Raw genomic sequence first — 22890 nt, 5'->3', positions numbered from 1 at the left:
CACGCTCCAGAGACATCAAAAGACGCGGTAGCGTCTCGTGTCAAGGAACGTGCGAAGCGAGGAATTATTTTCACGCACGCGAGGTAGCACATGGAAGACTAGACGAGCGTCGACATATTATCTGTTTCTTTCCCGCTCGTCTAGCTTATTGACTGCGTGAGCCGCGAGATTTTTCTTCTATACCTCGCTTCTTTCTCTCTCTCCGCTCGTTCTTTCTCTCTCGCGCACTTGCTCGCTCTTCATCTCTTCTCGTGTTCTTACGGCTTGATTAAATATATTATTACATGACAATATATATATAAATAAATGAACATATATAGTGTATAAATTTTTAGTATTAATGCACAAATAAAGAAGAGAGAATTATAATGAGAGACGAAAAGTTAATAGAAATCCACTCTTAGCCAATATATGCATCTTTTAAAAAATGATTTGTTATTAAAGTATATGACAGAATAATTTATTTATGCTAATAAATTTAAATTAAAAATTAAATGAAATGTTATTTGTTTTGTAAAAGATATTCCATTGTTACATTTTTCTTTTCGTAGCAAAAGTAAATTTAGTCTAGTGAAAAAAAGAAATTAGTTTTATTATCATATTTCAATTACGACTTTATTATTTAATTTTACGAATAGATAATATGCATATTGTTGCTCAACGGAAACTGCGAGAAAATGGTGATCTCCGTCAAGAAATAAATGCAAACTTTTTAATAATATAATAATTTTTTTACGTAAGTGTTTGTTTTTATAGTATAACCTGTTGAATTTTATTAATTATTAATTCAGCATGTTATAGTATAAAAATATATTAATATAAAAATTAATGTAATAATTGTTTGCATTTGCAAGAAATATGGATAGAAGGATAGGTTGCAATGATACATAGGAAGAAAAAAGATAGATGGATAAATAGATAGATAGATAGATATGGAGATAGATATAGATGGAAAACATTAATAATAATAATAATGATAAATAGATAGATGATAGACAGATAGATAGATAGATAGATAAATAGATAGATGGATAGATAGATGTAGAAAAATAGATAGATAGATAGTTAGATACTATAGAAAAAAAGATAAATAGAAATATAATTATCATTATTATTATTATTAATGTTTTCAGTTTCAAGAGAATATTCGCTTAAACGTAAGTCTTACTTAGGTCCAGTTACGAGTGTTAACACTCGTAAAGTCAGCCGAATTTTAAACGTCTCGTAGAAACAAGTGCTTCAACTCATCAATATAAATTTAGAGGAAAGTAACCGAAACAGCCAAAAACCTCCTACAGAAAGGAAGAATTTGAGCAGAAATTCATATTCAGTAGCTTCGAGACATTAAGTCAATTAGACATTCCATGTTAATGTAAGTTACATATTAAATAATAATCATTCATTGTTAATCTCTTCTCTGCTTCGCATTTATTTTCGAGCTTTTTGCATTATGTTTCAAATCAGCATGTTAATCTTTGACTTGTGAAAGGAATTGTTCAATTAACAATTGAAACTTAGAGAATGTAATGAAAGGCCATATATCATTGATAATTGATATGAGCAATTTCAATCGGTTCAATCGAAGTTCCATTGTGTAGGTTACAATTGGTTATATAGATAATATTTATAATCGTAACATCGTGAAAGATGCCGATGATTGAAAAACGCTAAGATTTAGTTTCATAATTTATTTTAACCGGAGTTTAAGACTTATTGAGACAAACTTGCATAGTCATATTGCATAACTGAAGTAGAACAAATAATTATATAAAAGTGAAGATGATGTCAAAAGTAAGTTAAAATAATTTTGACGTTATCTTGACCTTTGATGATTATTTGTTCTACAGAAGGAAACAGATTAATTATTAGGTGTGCAACTAAGTTCTCGCTGTTTTTTTGATGAAAATGCAACTTTATTGTGAAAAAAATGGTTACAAATGAATCATTCAAAATATTGCCCATCGCTAGCGACAACTTTTTCCTATCTTTCTGGCAGAGCTCGAATACCGTCACGGTAGAAGTGTTCGGTCTTTTGAGGCTATCCACGAATCAAGCCATTTTAAGATGTCTTCATATGAGCGGAACTGCTGATTAGCCAGACCATGTGCCATCGAACGGAACAAGTAATAATCGGACGGCGCAATATCTGGGGAATATGGCGGGGGGGGGAGGACTTCCCATTTGAGCGTTTTCTAAGTAGGTTTTAACGGGTTTGGCAACGTGAGGCCGAGCGTTGTCATGCTGTAGAATCACTTTTTCGTGCCTCTGCTCGTATTGTGGCCGCTTTTCGCGCAGTGCTCGGCTCAATCGCATCAATTGAGTTCGATACCGTTCCCCAGTGATGGTTTCGTTCGGTTTCAACAGCTCATAATAAATAACACCGCCCTGGTCCCACCAAATACACAGCAAAACCTTCGCAGCGTGAATATTCGGCCGAGCCGACGACGTAGAAGCATGACCGGGCAGTCCCCATGATTTTGTTCTCTTTGGGTTGCTGTAATGAATCCATTTTTCATCACCCGTAACGATGCGATGAAGAAAACCCTTCCTTTTTTGCCGCTGGAGCAGTTATTCACAGGCGAAAAAACGATGCTCAACGTCTCTTGGCTTCAAATCATGAGGAACCCAAGTTCCTTGTTTTTGAATCATTCCCAACGCATGCAATCGCTTGGAAATGGCTTGGCGAGTAACTCCTAATGCTGAAGCAAGCTCTTTTTGCGTTTGGCACGGATCCTCATCGAGCAATGTCTCCAATTCAGCGTCTTCGATGGTTTTTGGCCTTCCTTCACGCGAACGGTCGTCAACATCGAAATCACCGTCTTTGAAGCGACGGAACCAATCACGACACGTTGTTTCACTTAGAGCAGCATCTCCGTAAACTTTTTGGAGTTCTCGATGCGCTTCAGCCGCCGTTTTCTTCGAATGAAAGAAGAAAAGCAACACTTCCCGCAAATGACGATTATTTGGCACAAAATAAAACATTTTCACACAACCAAAAGTATATGACGCAAAAACAAAATCACTAATGTGTCAAAGCGGTTTGTTTACCATATGTCTAAGCTTGGTTCATGACGTTTTGGTTATGTCACAATCGACCAGCACTTACTACTGAAGCCATCTCTTGAAAAACAGCGGGAACTTAGTTGCGCACCTAATAAATGTAAAATATGTCTAATATAAAAGGCACGCTTGTACGGATTATGATTGGTTGATTTCCTTGTGCATATCAATGATGCGATTATGTAATTTTGTTGAGATAGGCTTTTAAAGAGTTGTCTTATTCAATCCGACAAAAAATACATATATTTCGTTAATTTTTTTTGCGGAAGCGAAAAAGATCACATGATTAAAAGATTACGGGTTTTGAGAGTTTGCTTAATGATGTTTGAAGAATATATATACATTTTTCTACAAGTATGTAAGGTTAAAAATATATAAAATATTGCAGTAAAAGCAAAGAGGTTGCAAATAGACGATTCCAAGGAATTTCTAAATGTGTGTGATTTAATTTTACACAATTATTTAAAGTAGCTTTTTATTTGCTATAAGTATAGCTATCGTCTGAACTACAATCGGAACACAAATAATAAAATGGTAGCATTTAGAACAAAAATCGTCTATTTCTGGCTTCTCGGTAAAGTTTAATAAAAAATATTAATTGTTAATGAATTTAGTTAATTGTAGATAAAACGGTAAAGAGAAGTCTATTTTATAATGCTGCCAAGTTGCAAGTCGATTGGTCAAATAGTTATTGAGATATCGTGAGTACCGTGGAACCTCCTTGCTTTCACTGCAATATTTTTCATATTTTTAATCTTATATGTAGAAATTTATATACATTCTTTACAAACATCACATTAAACAAACGCTCAAAACAAAAATCCTGTAATCTTAAAGAAACAGGATATTAATCTAAAATATAGAAACGATCAGAAATAACCGCTCGGTACTTCTAATATTAACGAATTATATTCGGTTAAAATAATATAAATCGTATAATATATTCCGGTTAATATAATATAAGTCGTATAATATATTCCGGTTAATATAATATAAGTCGTGAAACTGGACCTAAGTAAGCGTTTAAGCGTTTAAGCGAATATTCTCTTGAAACTGAAAACATTAATAATAATAATAATGATAATTATATTTCTATTTATCTTTTTTTCTATAGTATCTAACTATCTATCTATCTATTTTTCTACATCTATCTATCCATCTATCTATTTATCTATCTATCTATCTATCTGTCTATCATCTATCTATTTATCATTATTATTATTATTAATGTTTTCCATCTATATCTATCTCCATATCTATCTATCTATCTATTTATCCATCTATCTTTTTTCTTCCTATGTATCATTGCAACCTATCCTTCTATCCATATTTCTTGCAAATGCAAACAATTAATATTACATTAATTTTTATATTAAATATATTTTTTATACTATAACATGCTGAATTAATAATTAATAAAATTCAACAGGTTATACTATAAAAACAAACACTTACGTAAAAAAATTATTATATTATTAAAAAGTTTGCATTTATTTCTTGACGGAGATCACCATTTTCTCGCAGTTTCCGTTGAGCAACAATATGCATATTATCTATTCGTAAAATTAAATAATAAAGTCGTAATTGAAATATGATAATAAAACTAATTTCTTTTTTCACTAGACTAAATTTACTTTTGCTACGAAAAGAAAAATGTAACAATGGAATATCTTTTACAAAACAAATAACATTTCATTTAATTTTTAATTTAAATTTATTAGCATAAATAAATTATTCTGTCATATACTTTAATAACAAATCATTTTTAAAAGATGCATATATTGGCTAAGAGTGGATTTCTATTAACTTTTCGTCTCTCATTATAATTCTCTCTTCTTTATTTGTGCATTAATACTAAATATTATACACTATATATGTGTCATTTATTTATATATATATTGTCATGTAATTAATATATTTAATCAAGCCGTAAGAACACGAGAAGAGAGGAAGAGCGAGCAAGTGCGCGAGAGAGAGAAAGAACGAGCGAGAGAGAGAAAGAGCGAGGTATAGGAGAAAAATCTCGCGGCTCACGCAGTCAATAAGCTAGACGAGCGGGAAAGAAACAGATAATATGTCGACGCTCGTCTAGTCTTCCATGTGCTACCTCGCGTGCGTGAAAAATAATTCCTCGCTTCGCACGTTCCCTTGACACGAGACGCTACCGCGTCTTTTGATGTCTCTGGAGCGTGAAAGATGAAAGAAAAGCGGAGAGATGTTCGCTTAGCGATAAGATCGCCGCTACCTCGCCTCGTGTTTACTGCCGCGCGTCGCTCAGTAGTGAGACAAAGAAGGAACGATTGTCTGTCGTCTGTCTTTTTCTAATCTACTATTCATTGCATGGGAGTAGTACGGACACGAACCTAGGCGCATTTTATTTTTATCACCGCGAAAGTGCGCCTAGCGGACGTAGTTTAGACACATTTTGGTCAGATGGCGTATCTAAAATGCGCCTAGCCGTATCCCCCGAAATACGGCCGGTAGCGGCTCTCATTATTCTATCTGGTACTATCCTTGTCTCTTTCATGCGTAGAGTAATATTATGACAATGAAACTGTAGTTCAATTTTTTGTTGAATTTTACATAAAACTCTGCTTTCCAGACTTCGTTATTATAAGTACTTTCATTATGCAAAAGGATTTTTCAATCAGTGCAGCTAATAAAAAGATTAGTGGTTGAAACTCTCGTATCTTTGTTCCCTTGATTGTACGCTCATTAGGCCGCGTTTACAATCAGTCGGAAGATGTTGTCGTATGTCGCCTTTGACTATATAACTATGGACTGCTAGCAGCTTACTTTTCCACGCAATAAGTGTCTACAAACATCTGCAGCGCCGCCAGTACTAAACACGGCAAATGATGGAACTCGTTGAGCATAACGAATGATAACGAAGTAGACGTATCTAGTAGCTATATATTATACCATATGAGATATATAATAACACGGCAATTACAAACAAGAAAATAATAAATAAAAATGAAATACTGTGTTGTCCATTGGTGCAATAATTCTATTCATAAAAAGAAAAAGACAGGAAAGCATGTGGCTTTATTTGCGTAAGTCTCTCTCATGTTACATTACAACAATAACTTATTAAATGGTTAATTTTTAAATTAAGTAACAAAGCAGTGTCGTATAATATGTGTATACATATAAACACATGAGATTGCAATAATAATACGGCAATTAAGAGTAATGTTTGTACAATTTCATGTGTTTAGACATGTATGAGAATATCATATGAAACAGATATATTACTAAAATAGTTTAAATCTTTATTAATATTTTTAGATTTCCAAAAAATCTGGAACATCGTACAAAATGGGTGAAAGCATTGAAAAATGTGGCCATAAAAACAAATAGCACTGTATGTCAAGAACATTTTAATGAAACCTGTATGTACAAAACTGGATTGTCATCATTACGCTTGTACGAAGGATCTGTACCATCTATATTTCCACATGTTTCTAATTTAAGGTAATATTACTAAAATTGTTAATACATTTAAACTATAATAATACCACTTTCATACAAACTTTATACAAATAAAAAAAAATTGTTAATAGCATAACAGAAAGTATACACTGTAACGAAAACAATAATGCATCTTCTGAAGCATTGATGGAAGATGAATCAACAATTGGTTCTCATCAAGGACAAATACAAGATAATATGACGTATTCAACAAAAACCAATACTGTGGCGTCAAGTGATAAATGTTTAATAAGATATCCAGGAGATATTACAACCGAAAAAGTGGCAAATATGTCGTCAAGTAGTTTAAGGAAGTATGTTACTATATTAAGAAAGAAATATAATGCTCAACAGATTGCAATGAATCGTTTAAGATCTCAAGTATATAGTCAGAAGAAAACAATTGAGAGTTTAAAACAGTTGTTCACTGCTCTAAGAAAAAATAATTATATTTCCTCTAATGCTGAGCAAGTATTACAGGTAATTAAAACAGATACTCCTTCACCTACATATACTTGAATCGTATTGTAAAACCCTTTATAGGCTGAAATACATAAATGGCCAAAATAGGTATTTGAAAATACAAAATGCAAAATAGGTATTTTACAAATGCTACAAATTACAAAATAAAATTACAAATTTTACAAATATATAAGCACATATATGTATATATAAAATACATAATTTTGGAAAAGCATTTTTAAAATACCTATTTTGCATTTTGTACTTTCAAATACCTATTTTGGCCATCTCTACAGAAATATATGTATATATTTATGAACCATTCCATATTTTTATGTTAATATGGGAATCGCTATGTATGTGTGGATGGAGTGAGGCCCAGATGCGGACAGAATAAATCGGACACAGTAACAATCGGACACAGAATAAATCGGACACAGTAACAATCGGACACAGTAACTATCGGACACAGTGACAATCGGACACAGTAACAATCGAACACAGTAACTATCGGACATAGAAACAATCGGACATAGTAATTATCGGGCACAGTGAGAAACGGACACAGTAGGATACGTGCTCCGTACATGTTAATAGTACATGTATGAGCGGGGGGGCTCCGCACCCCCCAGGCTTCGCCCGTTCCCCTCACCCCCCGCCCCCATCCCCACCCTCTATGCCCGATTGCAACCACCATGTGTCCGATTCTCACTGTGTCCGATAGTTACTGTGTCCGATTGTTACTGTGTCCGATTGTCACTGTGCCCGATAGTTACCCAACAAACAAAAAATTTGGCAGCAAATTGTCGCCAATTTGATACCAAATATGACCAAAACTTGACGGCAAATCTGGTGCCATCTGTGTCCGCAATAAGCTCGGGTTTTGCTAGCAAAGTTTGTTAACAACTTGCCACCAAATTGACGCCAAATACCGAGCAAGGTTTATCCGGCACAGTTTGACGCCAAATTGACGCCAAATACCGAGCAAGGCTTGTACGGTACAGTTTGACGTCAAATTGACGCCAAATATTGAGCAAGACTTGCTCAACACTGAGAGCAAATTAACATTAAAATCCAATCCAAGAATAATAAATTTATTAATTTGAATGATTTTCCATTTTATTATTATTAGAATAAAATAGTGATTTACATAAAAATTATATTTTCATATACAGAAAAAAATGTACTAAAAAAATTAACTTTTTTAATTATATAAACAGTTAGTTTGCATATAACTATATATGCATTTTTTAAATAAACAAGTAATTTATTTATTTAAAGAAAATGTTTTTTACAATTAAATGCATCTAAATTTATTATTAAATATAAACATATCTTTCTAAAGTAAAAAATATTTACTACCATATCCTATAACATATCCTGTCATTTTTGTAAAGTTGAATTCTATTTATTATTATTCCTATTTTATTTGCGTCGTTTTTGAAATATTATGAATGATTTTGTTTGAATTTGCTCAGTTAAGTACTATTTAATCCCCACGCACGCACGATATCACTTATATTTTATTTGAAAAATTCACTTTATCGTTCTCTGGCCGGGCTCGAACTTGGGACTTTAGATTGGGAATCAGCGATGCTTCACACTACACGACTTCACTTTGATTTATAAATATGTTTTGTATTGTCTATACGTGCGCAAAGCGCAAGCTTTGCTCGGTTTTTGATGTCAATTTGGCGTCAAACTGCGCCGTAGAAGCCTTGTCTGGTTTTTTGTGCTAATTTGGCATCAAAGTGCGTTGTGCAAGCTTTGCTCGGTTTTTGATGCCAATTTGGCGTCAAACTACCGTACAAACTTTGTTCGGTTTTTGGTATCAATTTGCCGTCATTTTTTGTTAGCAAACTTTGTCTTATGTTTGCTGACAATTTGCCAACAACATTTTATTTAGCAGATATTACACCAAATTTGATGTCATTTTGTCAGTAAAATTTGTAGCCAAGTATTTGACAAAATGCTCAAACATATTTGGTTATCTGGGTACTGTGTCCAATAGTTACTGTGTCCGATTGTTACTGTGTCCGATTGTCACTGTGTCCAATTGTTATGGCTCCTGCACACAGGACGCGGAAACGCTTGCTGCGCGGCGGAAGTCAGCACGGTAGCCAATCAATCTCTTACTTTTGCGGAAAGAGTGTATATATATCTTCCGCCGCGCGGAAAAAGTTAAAGTTGATTTAACTTTTCCCACGCGGTATAGCTATTTGTAGTGTATCTTTTACATATCGTAAAGTAACCATAGAGATGTAAGATATTTCTATAGAAGTAACGTAAGTCAACGTATGTTCCGCCAACGAATATTTTATAATTCTGGAAAAGAAAATCTAATTATGGAGAATGAAATGGAAAATATTGAAGTTGTAAGTAAAAAAAAAATATTTATATATTAATGAATATTCATAATTATAGTACAGTATATGATGAAAGAACTGATTTTATGATTGATGTTTTTTATAAGGTTATGTGAAACAGGTATAGGTTAATTATTATATTTATTGTAAAGGTAATTATTATATGTAATTTTGTTGCGTATGTATAACTTAATTTTTATTTTCAGTGGTGCAGGGATTGCAATAATATAATAGATATTACAGAGGAACATGATTGCCCTATTTATAACAGTAACAATAGTGATATCAACACAAAGAGCAAAAATGATTATATCGAAAAATTAATTACTGAAGTATTCGAAAGAGAACCTTTATGGAACTCGTCCCTGCCTTATAAGTTCAGAGGTCCATCAGATATAAAAGTATTATGGGCTGAAATAGATAATTGTTTAGGTAAGAATGAATATATATGCGTATGTTTATTCAACATATATTAATATGTAAAAATTGAAGAGTATATATTTCTAAAAATATATATGTATATCTATGTAGGTACAACTGCTGGTACAAGCCAGATAAAGTGGAAGAATATAAGGGACCGTTTCGTAAAAGAGCATGCTTTAGAATGTGCTTATATCCCAAGTGGTAGTGCAGCTGTAAAAAAGAAGAGTACTTGGTCATTTTATGAAAGTTTACGTTTTCTGACACCAACGATAAATTATAGAAGGTATTTATAGTGTGATTTTGATAAACTACAATATATAGATGTATATACAGATACATATATAAAATATGGAACTATTGATACTATATAAAATAACATATAATACATAATAAATCATTGGAATATTTCAATTTAATGATTATATTAATTATAATAATAATAATGACAGTATATCATCATATATAACGAAATAATATTAGTTAATTTTAATTTAATTGGAAACTGTATTTTAGAACAAAAAGTAACATTGAAAATATAGATCCAACTGTACCTTTAGCTTCAGCAAAAAAAGAATCAGATGAATCCATTATTTCACTTATTTCTGGACCAAGTACCAATACAGAAAAAGAAGATAACATTTCGCACAAATCATTATTACAGAATAGAACTTCATTAAAACCACAATTAATGTATCCGAAGAAGAATTACTGTAAGCAACTATACAACGATTAGTTATTTTTTTTATTCTCTGCATATTTTATTTAAAATTCTATTTTGATTTTTTACACAGCTTTCACACCTCCATACACATCAGATTCAGATAGCTGTGATATAAAAAACAAAGCTTTTGAAGAATCAATATGTAGAATAAAAGGCACCAGTACGTATATATAAATTATTAAATGTAATTATTTTGCGTGTTGTAAAACGTTCTGTTACGGTACAAAACAAGATTTGTTCTGAGTATTTTGCTTCATTCATTTTTATCTGCAAAACGTTTTTGTTGATATATAAGAAATATTTTCTTTATTGCATGTAATATAAAAAAAAACAATATTTATTTTACAGAAAAAACAAAGATAGTTAAAAAAAATGATACAAGTTCTCTTTGTGAAGAAACTATTTTGATGGAATTAGTACGAACGAGACCAGCAGATAAACCTCATACAAAACCTGATGAAATTGAATGTTTCACAAAATATATTGAAGCATATCTGCGAGGGATGAGTGCAGATAACTCAAAACGTATTAAAAATATAATATTAAAACTTATCGCAGAGGAAGATATGTAATATGTTTGATTTCAGTATTCTGTTTTATTTTAATATTCGATGTTTTATTTCAATATTCTATATATAGTTATGTTTTATTGTTTTCTTTTTAATATTTGTTTGTGTGTATATGTATAATTGTTAAATGTCACTAAATGACAGTTATGTTATGCAATATATTATGCATTACACACACAAATACACGATATTACGTACTTAATACAAAATTAAGATTTGTCTGATATATAAAATAATATTCTTGTAAATCAGGATAATTTTTATTTTAGAAGTTACATTTTATGTAGATTGTGGTTACTAGTCTTAATAAAATACGAACATATATGTATATAAATGTATAATCTTTATTTTTGAATTAATACACAAACTTACAATATGATAACAATCTCTTGCCTACATAATATCTTCTTGCCAAGGGATTTTTCCCTCGTTCATAAAATACTCTGTAAAAATTGTCCGAATTTCACCAGCTTGTCTAGTGTAGTTATTATTACCAAAACTTTTATTCCTATAATTATCACTATTGATGTGTTTTTGCCTCCATTCTCCTTCAATTATTTGGCCATTTGCTAATAATTGATCAGCATAATTTCCTCCACAGTAATTTGAAGTACTCATTAATAAATTATGCAAGCAGACTGTTGCTTTTATTATTGCATCACTTGTTACAAGACTGGTGTTTAAAGGTTTCTGATAAATACGCCATCGAGTAACTAATATTCCAAACGCATTCTCAACAACTCGTCGAGCTCTACTTAATCTATAGTTAAATATGCGTTGTTTTGTTAAATTTTTCGATGGGTATGGTCGCATTGTAAATGAATTCAACTGAAATGCCTCGTCAGCTACAATAACATATGGAACATTATGTTTGTTACTAATAGCAGAAGGATCAGGCAAATACATATTATTGTTATAAAATCGTTGTCCCATAGCTGAATTTTTAAAAATTCCTTCGTCACTATGCCTTCCTTGAGCGCCAATGTCCACAATTAAAAATTTGTACGTTGCACTCACTAACGCCAATAACACTATGCTGTGGAACCCTTTATAATTATAATAAGTGCTCCCTGCTTTCTTAGGACACTATGGAAATAATATTTATTAATATTTATGAGATATGTAATTAAAATTTTTACGTATATATTTTAATATAATCTTACAATTATAGATACGTGCTTCCCATCCAAAGCATCAATACAATTTGGAAAGTTCCATTTATTCTCAAATTCATGAGCTATTTCTTGCCACCCATTTGTTATTGGCGTAAATAATTCTTCTTTATGTAGACAACTCCATATAGCCTCGCAAGTTTCTCTTATAATACACGTCGTAGTACTTCTTCCAATTCTATAGCTAAGTGAAATACTATGAAATCCATCTCCACTTGCCAAATAACTAAAAATAACAAAATTAATTTATTACATGTTATATAAGAATAAGAACATTTCTATCTATTATTTAATATAAATACAAGAGACAATAATATTTAGATTAAATAAAGTTATTATAAATCTACTTACCGTATAGTCATTGACAATCGTGCAGCTGGTGAGATAGGTTTTCTCCAATGTGTTTCCATTTTTGTTATCGTAGGTCCAACTTTTGATAATAAATATTCAAACATACTAGGTGTCATCCTCATATAAGTAAAATATGTATCATCATCTTGTAAAATCATTTCGCGGAAATTGTGCCAGTCTCCTTGCTGTTGCTTCAGTTTGAGTATCGGGTGTACCCAATATTTTCGCTTAGTTATCATTTCTTTTCTTTTTCGATGTCTTATATATAATAAACATAAAAGTAATATTCGACGTCTTGCTTCATTCATAACTTTTATTATACAACTTCTATTACTCGTATAACAATTTTTGCAAATGTATGTTTATTATAATAGAGGTTATAATGACACTGTATCTACGCATGCGCATATAAACTATAACGCGTGCTGTGTGAGTGCCGGAAAAACCAATTCTCTTTACCGCGTCGTTTCTTTCCGCGCGGCAAGCGTTTCCGCGTCCTGTGTGCAGGAGCCATAAGAGTTTCTTAGGCAAAAACTTCTTCGCAAAGATTATCTTAATATATGTTTATGAATTATATCGATTTTAAGGTGATCTTCATTCAATAAGATAATCTTGACTAAGACGATCTTCAGTATCGCCTTGAGACTCGACTATGAATACGGCCCATAGTCTTCGGGCTTGAAATGTTTGGAGCAAATAAAGCCTGTGTGTGGATTCCAATTTTCATTTCGCTTGCACATGTTAATCCAGGCTTTTTTTATTTTTTCATCTTTTGGAAAGTGATGATATTTTATACTTGTGTCTGTTGTTTTTGTCCTTTTCAAGATATTGTTGCAGCCAGCTACATTGCATCTAATCCCAGGCATTTTTGCAAGCTTTTTTGCTACAATGAGAAGATGGAAACAGTAACATTTTGTTGCTATTCACCAAATGGTTTCACAAAATTTATATCCAGTAAACATGAAGTCAAAGTTATATAACTGTTAGTTATAAGTTCTCACTCGATAATGTAAATGTAATATAACATGTAGGTTATGTTACAGTTATATTGTCGAGTGAGAAATTACAAGATTGTACCTAACAGTTATGTTTTAAAGAAACTATATTTTATGCAGTTTATCTTTTTATACGGACCTGGGTACTTGGTATTTATAATCACACTTAGGGTGCGTTCGGGGAGCACGCTATTTGCACAATAAGTATCTAAGACCGTTCGAGGAGACGCTTTGTGGCGCTATAAAATCGATAATGACATCACTCTCAAAGCAGCGTGACGTCATTATTCGCGCAATTTTTCGCTATCATTTTCGAGGTAGGGCAGCAAATGCTATTAGCGCTAATTGGCGTTTATTCTTTCCTCGAACGTTCGATTGTGCTTTAAAGTGTTAGTCTATGATCTGTTCTTTTTAACTGCTGTTCTTTCAACCAATTACAACAGTGCAACCAGAAAGAACAAACCAATTGCGTCAAAAGTCAAATAAAGACAATTTATTAAACTGTGAGAAACTGTATTCACAATGGCTCAACCACTTAGTCAAATATCTGAAAATGTCGAAATTCATCTTTTAGATGAAAACGACGTGACATACACAATAAAAGTATCGCCAAATGATGCAGCGCGTGCAGAAAATGGTAATTATGATGACAGAGGTTATATAAGTATTCTATATGCTAATAATTATCCAAGTATAGAAGATAGATCAGTTGATATAATGGAAATTAATAAATTAGATTATAATAAAAGAATGTGATTGATTTATATCTCCTTTAATATATAGATATTATTCGTTATTCTTTTAGATACGATATTTGCTACTTATCTTCTAAAAAGAGCAAAATCACAAGATTCAGATTTTGATGCAGCAAGTCTTTCAATGGAGTCTTCCAATTCTGAGGATAATAATGAATCAATGTTTAAATGGTCTCATGCGGCAATTCTATTGCTGGTAGAAAAGTATCGGCTGCAAGAAAATAACATTGTATCGGGTAAAATGTCCCAGAAAAAAGTATGGAATAATATTGCATCAGCATTATCTGTTAAAGGCTATAATGTCACTGGACCTCAATGTCTTTCAAAATTTCACGGAATGAAACGAACTTATAAATCTATAAAAGATCACAATAGCAAATCAGGGAATAATCTTAGAACATGGCCTTATATGGAAGTCATAATATAAAAGAAAATTTAAAAATTTTATTTTTAAAATATATATAATAATAATATATATAATTAACAGTGGAAATGTGCAACAAAAAGTAAGACTGAATAAAATTTACTTTGTTACTTTTTGTTTATTGTATAAGTTGTGTAATAAGTTGTATAATAAACTATCTATACAGTCTCTCAATAAGTGCTTCTCGCATTACAAAACCCTCTCCCGGCTGCCAGTGTGGTTCAATTGGTATTTCTATTTCATTATTTTCTTCAACTTCTTCTTCTGGTAACATCATTAAAAATTAAAGACATGTTATGCAGCACAGCACACGCAACAACTATTGTTGTTGAACCAATTAACTTGTTGCTTAATCCTCTAGATAAGCACGGAAATCTACGTTTCCATATCCCAAATGTTCTTTCAACAATCTGACGTGTTCTTCCGTGAAGTACATTATAACTGTAAAAAAATACATTTGTTTACTAACATTTTATAAAAAAAAAAATATATATAACCTAATGTAACCACAGAAAAATACTAACGCAATTTCTTCATCTGTTTGCGGATTCTGAATAGGAGTTAAAAGAAATGGTAAACAGGGATATCCTGCATCTCCTATTAGAATACGTGGCAACTGACGTTGAAAGTATTTCATGTATTGGGTGAGTGCAAAAGTTCGTGCGGAGTTTCAATAGATGGAGTTATAAGCGTCGTAAAGTGTTGTCATTAATACTTCCATCTACATATTATATAACGTTGGAAAGGTGACGTCTTCAGCTGTTATTAAAAAAAAAATCATTTGTTTTCATACAAACTGCTTCGAGAAATATCACTTTAAAAATGAGTATCGATAAGGTGCATTTACGGCATGTTATGCTTTACGAGTTTCGGAAGGGAATAAACGTTGCCGCAGCCGTAAAAAACATTCAGGATGTTTATCAGGATGAAGCACCAGCTAAACGAACTGTGGAAAAATGGTTTGCTAAATTTCGGCGCGGAGAATTTAACCTTGAAGACGAGCCACGCTCTGGTCGACCTTCTGACATTGATGACGATGTTTTGCGTACTTTAGTGCTCAATAATCCGCGAATTTCAATAGAAGAAGTTACTAAACGTTGACCGATCAACCGCTTTTCGGCGTTTAAAAAAGATGGGATTCGATTTGAAGCTCGATATATGGGTGCCCCATTTGCTGACCGAGAAGAACAAAATCAAGCGAATTTCTGCAGCCGTTTCTTTACTCGGGCGGCTCAATAACGAGTCGTTTTTGGATCGACTAGTGACGGGCGATGAGAAATGGGTCCTCTACAACAATGTTCAGCGCAAACGGACATGGAAACAATCAGGTGAGCATGGTGACGCAATGCCAAAGGCCAGTTTGCACCCGATGAAGGTGATGCTCTCTGTTTGGTGGGATTGCAAGGGCATAATCTATTTCGAGCTTCTCCCCGCTGGCGAAACGATTGATTCGGACAAGTACTGTCGCCAATTAACCAATCTGAATCGAGAAATAAAAGAGAAACGTCCGATTTTGTCAAATCGCAAGGGAGTCGTCTTTCATCACGACAACGCCAGACCACATGTTTCGAAAAAGACGCTGCGCAAACTGAAGAGCCTGAAATGGGATGTCTTAACGCATCCACCGTATTCTCCTGATATCGCACCATCTGACTATCACTTGTTCCGGTCATTGCAAAATTATTTAAATGGAAAAAACTTTGACTCTTTGGAGGCCTTAAAAAACGGCGTCTCTTCGTTCTTCGAATCTAAACCGCGCAGTTTTTATGATCGAGGCATCCGTATGCTGCCAGAACGTTGGGAAAAGATTATAGAAAACGATGGAGAATATATCATTGATTGAATAAAGATTTTTGTTTGCCTAATCACTGTGTGACTTTTACTCACAAACTCCGCACGAACTTTTACACTCACCCAATATATAGCAGAATTTTGAAAAATTCTACTATCATGCTGGCTACCCGGCCATTCTGGAACAATATCCAAAAATTGTTCTAGGCCCAACAACAGCCTACATATAAAAATATATTAAAACCAATATTTTTTAGTATAATGTACTTAATAACATTTTATTACAATTAATATGTGTGTATTTACATATGTTACATTGCATACCTGTACATTTAATGATAGATATCCCTTTCGATTTCTATAAATTTCTTCTATGTTCTGCAATTTGGTACCAACTAATCGTACATGTGTACAATCAATAGCTCCATCAATCCCTGGTAAACCAATACCTCCAGCACGACTTCCTATATCTTTAAAAAGGTTGTGATTTTCTCTTATAGCATCTGGTGTAGAAGGCATTTTTATAAACCTATTGAATATCCTTGCTAACAATATGGATACTCGAAATACAACTCTTGATATAGTTGGTTGCGAGACAATAATTGTATCTCCAAGTACTGCCTGTAAAAATATAAAAAAAATATATATTATTTGCATTAATGAATCCATAAGAATTATAATTATAAAATATTATTTGAAATAATTATGATAGATATCTCAATATATCCTAGCAGGAATCATCAAAACACATCATAGGGATATCTTACAGAAGTTGTAATATCTTTAAGATATGCTTATGATATATTTTGGATATTTCTGCTGTGGTATAAATTTATCATGTATAATATATACTATATATAATAACTTATTGCATGTATAATTAAATATTTTATCTTCTCTAACCTGAAAACTGCCTGTAGCGTAGAACCGTAGACAAATTAACAATTGATATACCGGACGTATTGGAAGACCACGATTATTATTGCGTGCAAGTCCTTCTTCAATTTCTGGCAAAATTCCATGTATTACAGATTCTTTATTAAATCTAAAACGCCTTTTAAATTCTTTGTTACTATAAAAGTGAAACGGATCGAACCAGTCTCTAATATATCTTTTCGGAACACGCACGTCTCTTTCATCATCGCTATTAATATCATCTATTTCTAAATCATTATGTAAATCAATTATATTGACCACTTCCATATTAAAAAATAAATTTGTTTAACTACGAACAAAATAGCTACACAAGCACTGAGCACTACTAATATCTTAAGTCTACTTTTAACATAACTTGATGAAGACCGCCTTATTTAATTATATATACGTCGAATAAGATAATCTTGAACGACTATGAATTCGGTAGTAATAAGATAACTTTAAGTCAATGCTTATATGAAATAAGATTAGTTTATGAATAATATTAAGACGTTTTAAAATAAGATAGTCTTCGAAAAGTTTTGCCTTCAGGTTTTGCTCAAGTCTTCGCTTATTTGTTGATTATGAATGTAGAGAATGTCTTGAGACCAAACTTAAGGCGGTCCTCAAAATAAGAATCGACTATGAATACCGCCCTATGAAAGAGATTTAAAAGCTGAATTACTAAATATACCATCGAAGCGAAGATTGAAAGCAACAGGTGAATTTTAGAACTAATTTAGTCTCGGTCTGTTACAAAAATAACAAACTGTTTACATGAACAGATTATGATATCAAGAAAAATTAAAGATCCCATATTTCAAGTGTTTCAAACAGGAATTCTAATGTCAATAACATCATTAAAATTGTTGTTTGACGACATGAAATTGAAGTTTTCTATACAATATATCTTAACGCATCGATTGAATCAAGATTGTTTAGAAAATTTCTTTCCTCAAATCAGAACAAAAGGGGGCTTACATGATCACCCTTCGCCATTAAATGCTTTATATCGTATTAGGATGATTGTACTTGGGAAAAATTCAAAGATTGTTCAAAGTCATGTCAATGTAGAAGATTTATCCAAAGACGAATTTATTATATGTAAAGTACTTGAAAATGCTAGTATTTCACTCATTGAAAAGTTTACACTGCAACCATTTGTAAAGGAATCAGACAACGAAACATTATCATCATCATCCTTAAGTTCAGCATCAAACAAAACAATGAAGTGTGATACAGAGGAAGATGGCCTCATTTATCTAGCTGGATGGATAGCACGAAAATTCAACAGTAAATATTCAAATTTGGGATCTTTCTCGAATAAAAATGAAACCGTACATAAATACTCTTACCATCATGGATTCAACACTTGTCGTTTGGAGGATTAATGGAACCGACGAAAGAATGGATTGATAATGTACATCTAATGAATAAAGTGTTCATAAAATATCATAAACATGGAGTATTTAAATCAAGGAAAAATGTTACAAAAACAGTGGTTAAAAGGATCTCTAAACAATATAGCACTAAAATACCAATAGATCTTATTCAATCTTTTGTACTGCAGCGTATTTTTATTCGCATAAAATTTCAGAACACAAAATTAAAATCCAAACATAAAATAATTGGTATGAAACGAAAGCTCGAGAACTCTCAACGAAAAGTAGTCGCAAAATACAAAAAAATAATTTATTAAACACAAATTTAAATGTGTTACTCATATGTATTATTTTTCATAATAAATATTAACTTATAAATCGAAAGATGTGTTTATTAATTTTTATAACAATAATATGTATGTGCTTTTCGGAAGTTCATTTATCTTTCTTTGAACTAATTAATACCAATAACAAACTGTTAATATTAACTGCTTATATTAATAATAACTGTTTAATTAACAGTTAATATTAACTGTTAATATTAATAATAACAAGACATACCGTTATTGCTTTAAATTAATAAATCTTGCTTGCATGCATATATTCTCTGATGCAAATATAAATTTTGTGGCACTTAAATTATAATAGAATATTTGTTGCATTTACTACTATATATAAATAATTAAATATTGTTTACATCATATATACACTTACATATATTATACATGCAATAATTTGTATTAATTTTCCTATTAACAATAACATTTATTCATGGTTAATAGCGTTTAGCCACTATTGCGTTTTGCGCATGCGCCGACTGAGTGAGATAGATATATATAGCTTTCTCTCTCGCACAGGATTCACAGTGACGTCACGAAAGAGTGGGGATGAGGCAACCTGTATATCTAATAACCTTGAGAGTCACTGCTCCGCTTGTGGAGCACGCCTGCGCAGTGACTCACGACGAAAGGCGAGAAATGAAATATATGCGGTGGGACATATTATAATAATACAGACTCAGATGAAATGAATACTCCAGTATTAAATGGAAATGAGGGAACACAGAACAGACAAGAATCATCCGATGTAAGTCATACTCCGGAGGACATCCGAAAAAGGTAAAATACGAACTTAATTAAGAGAATTAAGCTGCATTACGATAGTTACGATTCTGTATACATTTATTAGGAGCGCAAAAAAGTTCTGAGCCTTTTTTTGCAAAATTCAAAATTTATTTAAAAACAAATAAAACTATATTAATCAACGAAACATTCCCCGTTTGCATCGATGACCTTTTGCCATCTTTCGGGCAGCTTGCGAATTCCCTGATGAGAAGCTCACCGGCTTCGAGGCGATAAAGTCATCAATGCATTTTCGTATCTCTTCAAGTGTCACAAAATGTATATCAGCCAAGAAATGCTGCAGAGACCGGAATAGGTAGTAATCGGAAGGCGCCATGTCTGGGCTATACGCCGCGTGCGGGAGAAGTTCCTAGCCTAACGCAAAGATATGGTCCAGAGTCACTTTCGCAACATGTGGTCGGACATTGTCATGAAGCAGTATCACTTTACGACGTCCTTTGCCAGTAAATGGCCTCTTTTCTTCAAACGCATCGCTCAAATTGCTCAATTGTTGCTGATAGCGATCTACCGTTACTGTTTCACCCGGTTGTAACAACTCGTAATACAATACACCTTTCCAATCCCACCATATGCAAAGCAAAACCTTCTTGGCGTGGATATTGGTCTTTGGCGTCGATGTCGAAGGTTGACCAGGGTCAACCCATGATTTTTTACGCTTCGGATTATCATAAAGTATCCACTTTTTATCACCTGTAATGATTTGGTGCAGAAAATCCTTTTTCCGGAACCTTGAAAGCAAAGTGAGTGCCGTGTCACGCCATCGATTTTTGTTGTCTTCGGACAATGCATGCGGAACCCATCTTCCTTTTGAACTTTTCCCATTGCATGTAAACGTGTGGAAATGGCTTGTCGCGTAACGCCAAGTTGCTCTGCAAGCTCCTTTTCAGTTTGTGCAGAGTTTATATCCAACAATGCTTGCAGTTCGTCCGTTTCAATCTTTTGAGGACGTCCAGCACGCGGTTCATCTTCAAGACTGAAATCTCCTTGGCGAAATGTTTGATACCACTTTTTACACATAGCATAACTTACAGCGTTCTCTCCATATGCAACACAGATCATTTCAGTGGCTTCAGCAGCATTTTTCTTCAGATGAAACGCGAAGTGGATGGAAAATCGAATATGCTCTTTTGTTATTGTCATCGTGAACACTGCTGATTTTAAGGTTATGTGCATTAAACGCCGAATCGCACGATGTTTCGAAAGACCAAATGTCACTGCTTTAAAACTGCAAGAGGGCGGGAAAATTAATGCAATTTAAATTGTGGTTTCAGTAGTATGAAAGCTAGAGCTCAGAACTTTTTTGCGCCCCTAATATATATGATTTATTGTTCCAGCAACAGCCATCTTCTATAGCAGAAGCAATGATATTAGATACAGAAGCAGCTGTTATAGCGAATTTTGAATATCTATTATTATAATAGGTTTATATTTTATCTTAAAGTACATGAATAAAAAGGGATTTACTAACCCTTTTGAAGAATTCATTTCCAGATGGATAGAACCAGGTGGCGATTCTTCAATTTCTGTGAGGAGATTTAATTCATTTAATACTTCTGCCTCTGCATCTGTATCAACATCTTCCGCTAGAAGGGGGATAGATGCCTGAAAAATAAGAAATTATGTTAACAAATAGCGTGAACAATATCATTAAAACGCAAAATGATAGTAAGCGTTACTTTATTTGGTTTGGTATCTGTATTTGCATCATAAATTTCATCGTCTCCATCTCCTTTTTCCTCTTCCATGTCCATGTCTGTATGTCCCAAAAATTCAAAATGTACAGTTGGAAAGACTAGCGAGGCGTATGCGTATATTTCTCTCGAGGTGTTTTCATGCGTGACGCCTTACCGATAGACGGAGTACGTCAAAACGAGAGTGGTATTGTAAATTTAGACGACACAGAGGGACCAGGTACTCACTGGGTGGCGTATGCGAAAAGGGGAAATCGCGCAGTATATTTTGATAGTTTTGGTAATCTTCGACCGCCCAAGGAATTGATTCGATACCTTGAGAGAGATGTAGTGAAAATTATATACAATCGCACGTCTTATAAACATTACAACCAGAGCATTTGCGGATAATTGTGCTTGCAGTTTCTCTAAACAGTAGAGGATCAATTTAAATGATGATGATGACATTCCACTAACAGCAGTCAATATTCGTTCGGCAGTTTCCAAACATGTCGCTAACGCTTACGTTGACTGGCAACAGTAGCACCCTTACGGTGAGCTACATTCCCGCTATAGATTTGAGCGATGGTGATTATGAGCTCGGTTTAACGGATTTCGAAGCATACAATACGATACCAAACGTAAATTCGTTGAATAATAAATTTTACTATGGTGCTAACGATGAAGAAATTACGATTCCCGAAGGATCTTACGAATTGCGCGCCATATACGAATATCTAAAACGTGCAATTTCACATTCTCAAAAAGCAATGCGTTCCAAAAATAATCCATATAGAGATGACGAAAATGAATATCCTATAATAATTCGTGCCAATAATAATACGATGAAGAGTGAAATAAAATGTGATTATAGAATAAATTTTAACAAACAACATTGGCTCGCTTTTGGAATTCTCATCGAGTCGTATATTAGAATCGCACCGATGGTACGAATCGGACGCCCCGATTAAGATTATCAACGTGAATATCATTCGTATAGAATGCAGCGTTGTCAGTGGTGCGTACAGTAACAGTATGCGTGTACATACGATATATGAATTCTCGCCCAAGGTGCCACCAGGATATAAGATATCGGAAATACCGATACATGTCATTTACCTTCCAATCATCGCACAGAGCATTACAAATTTAACGGTGCATGTAGTTGATCAAGAAGGCTAATCGCTCGATTTTCGAGGAGAAGAGATTACCGTTAGA

The 22890-nt window shown here is 33.1% G+C and overlaps 6 protein-coding genes across 10 annotated transcripts; 3 read left to right on the top strand and 3 right to left on the bottom strand.

The window, feature by feature from the left end:
- Window positions 1–5809: 5809 nt before the first annotated feature.
- Window positions 5810–7184, top strand: LOC112589439 (uncharacterized). Its single transcript, XM_025302645.1, has 3 exons — window positions 5810–6116; window positions 6352–6537; window positions 6627–7184. Exons 1-3 carry the CDS (start codon window positions 6037–6039, stop codon window positions 7051–7053), a joined length of 693 nt encoding a protein of 230 aa, XP_025158430.1. The 5' UTR covers window positions 5810–6036; the 3' UTR covers window positions 7054–7184.
- Window positions 7185–8424: 1240 nt separating this feature from the next.
- On the top strand, window positions 8425–11113 carry LOC112589440 (uncharacterized). The gene is made up of 7 exons (XM_025302646.1): window positions 8425–9112; window positions 9275–9371; window positions 9569–9794; window positions 9894–10068; window positions 10299–10495; window positions 10577–10666; window positions 10855–11113. Exons 2-7 carry the CDS (start codon window positions 9294–9296, stop codon window positions 11076–11078), a joined length of 990 nt encoding a protein of 329 aa, XP_025158431.1. The 5' UTR covers window positions 8425–9112; window positions 9275–9293; the 3' UTR covers window positions 11079–11113.
- A 295-nt stretch (window positions 11114–11408) lies between these two features.
- LOC112589435 (putative nuclease HARBI1) lies at window positions 11409–13906 on the bottom strand. The gene is made up of 4 exons (XM_025302635.1): window positions 13733–13906; window positions 12599–13481; window positions 12239–12473; window positions 11409–12161 (listed from the first exon to the last, which is right to left on the bottom strand). Exons 2-4 carry the CDS (start codon window positions 12904–12906, stop codon window positions 11469–11471), a joined length of 1236 nt encoding a protein of 411 aa, XP_025158420.1. The 5' UTR covers window positions 12907–13481; window positions 13733–13906; the 3' UTR covers window positions 11409–11468.
- On the top strand, window positions 13790–14946 carry LOC112589437 (uncharacterized). Of its 2 annotated transcripts, XM_025302641.1 has the most exons (3): window positions 13790–13910; window positions 14037–14230; window positions 14399–14946. In XM_025302641.1, the coding sequence occupies exons 2-3, from the start codon at window positions 14116–14118 to the stop codon at window positions 14773–14775; spliced, it is 492 nt and encodes a 163-aa protein (XP_025158426.1). In that variant the 5' UTR covers window positions 13790–13910; window positions 14037–14115; the 3' UTR covers window positions 14776–14946. The 2 variants fall into 2 exon arrangements, with proteins under 2 accessions (XP_025158426.1, XP_025158427.1); XM_025302642.1 differs by lacking the exon at window positions 13790–13910 and having other exon boundaries at window positions 14039–14230; window positions 14426–14946.
- LOC112589436 (putative nuclease HARBI1) lies at window positions 14871–18035 on the bottom strand. Of its 4 annotated transcripts, none has more exons than XM_025302637.1 (5): window positions 17467–18035; window positions 16888–17184; window positions 16687–16742; window positions 15297–15531; window positions 14871–15213 (listed from the first exon to the last, which is right to left on the bottom strand). In XM_025302637.1, exons 1-4 carry the CDS (start codon window positions 17764–17766, stop codon window positions 15528–15530), a joined length of 657 nt encoding a protein of 218 aa, XP_025158422.1. In that variant the 5' UTR covers window positions 17767–18035; the 3' UTR covers window positions 14871–15213; window positions 15297–15527. The 4 variants fall into 4 exon arrangements, with proteins under 4 accessions (XP_025158422.1, XP_025158423.1, XP_025158425.1 ...); XM_025302638.1 differs by having other exon boundaries at window positions 16687–16783; window positions 17467–18034; XM_025302640.1 differs by lacking the exons at window positions 15297–15531; window positions 16687–16742 and having other exon boundaries at window positions 17467–18031.
- Window positions 18036–21284: 3249 nt separating this feature from the next.
- On the bottom strand, window positions 21285–21753 carry LOC112589434 (uncharacterized). Its single transcript, XM_025302634.1, has 3 exons — window positions 21679–21753; window positions 21471–21604; window positions 21285–21408 (listed from the first exon to the last, which is right to left on the bottom strand). Exons 1-3 carry the CDS (start codon window positions 21751–21753, stop codon window positions 21285–21287), a joined length of 333 nt encoding a protein of 110 aa, XP_025158419.1.
- Between the last annotated feature and the right edge of the window lie 1137 nt (window positions 21754–22890).

Source organism: Harpegnathos saltator, unplaced genomic scaffold (assembly GCF_003227715.2).
Source record: "Harpegnathos saltator strain DR-91 unplaced genomic scaffold, Hsal_v8.6 scaffold508, whole genome shotgun sequence".
In the NCBI taxonomy this organism is placed as follows: domain Eukaryota; kingdom Metazoa; phylum Arthropoda; class Insecta; order Hymenoptera; family Formicidae; genus Harpegnathos; species Harpegnathos saltator.
Note: the sequence above shows the minus strand (reverse complement) of the source record. Positions and strands in the feature narration are given on the sequence as shown.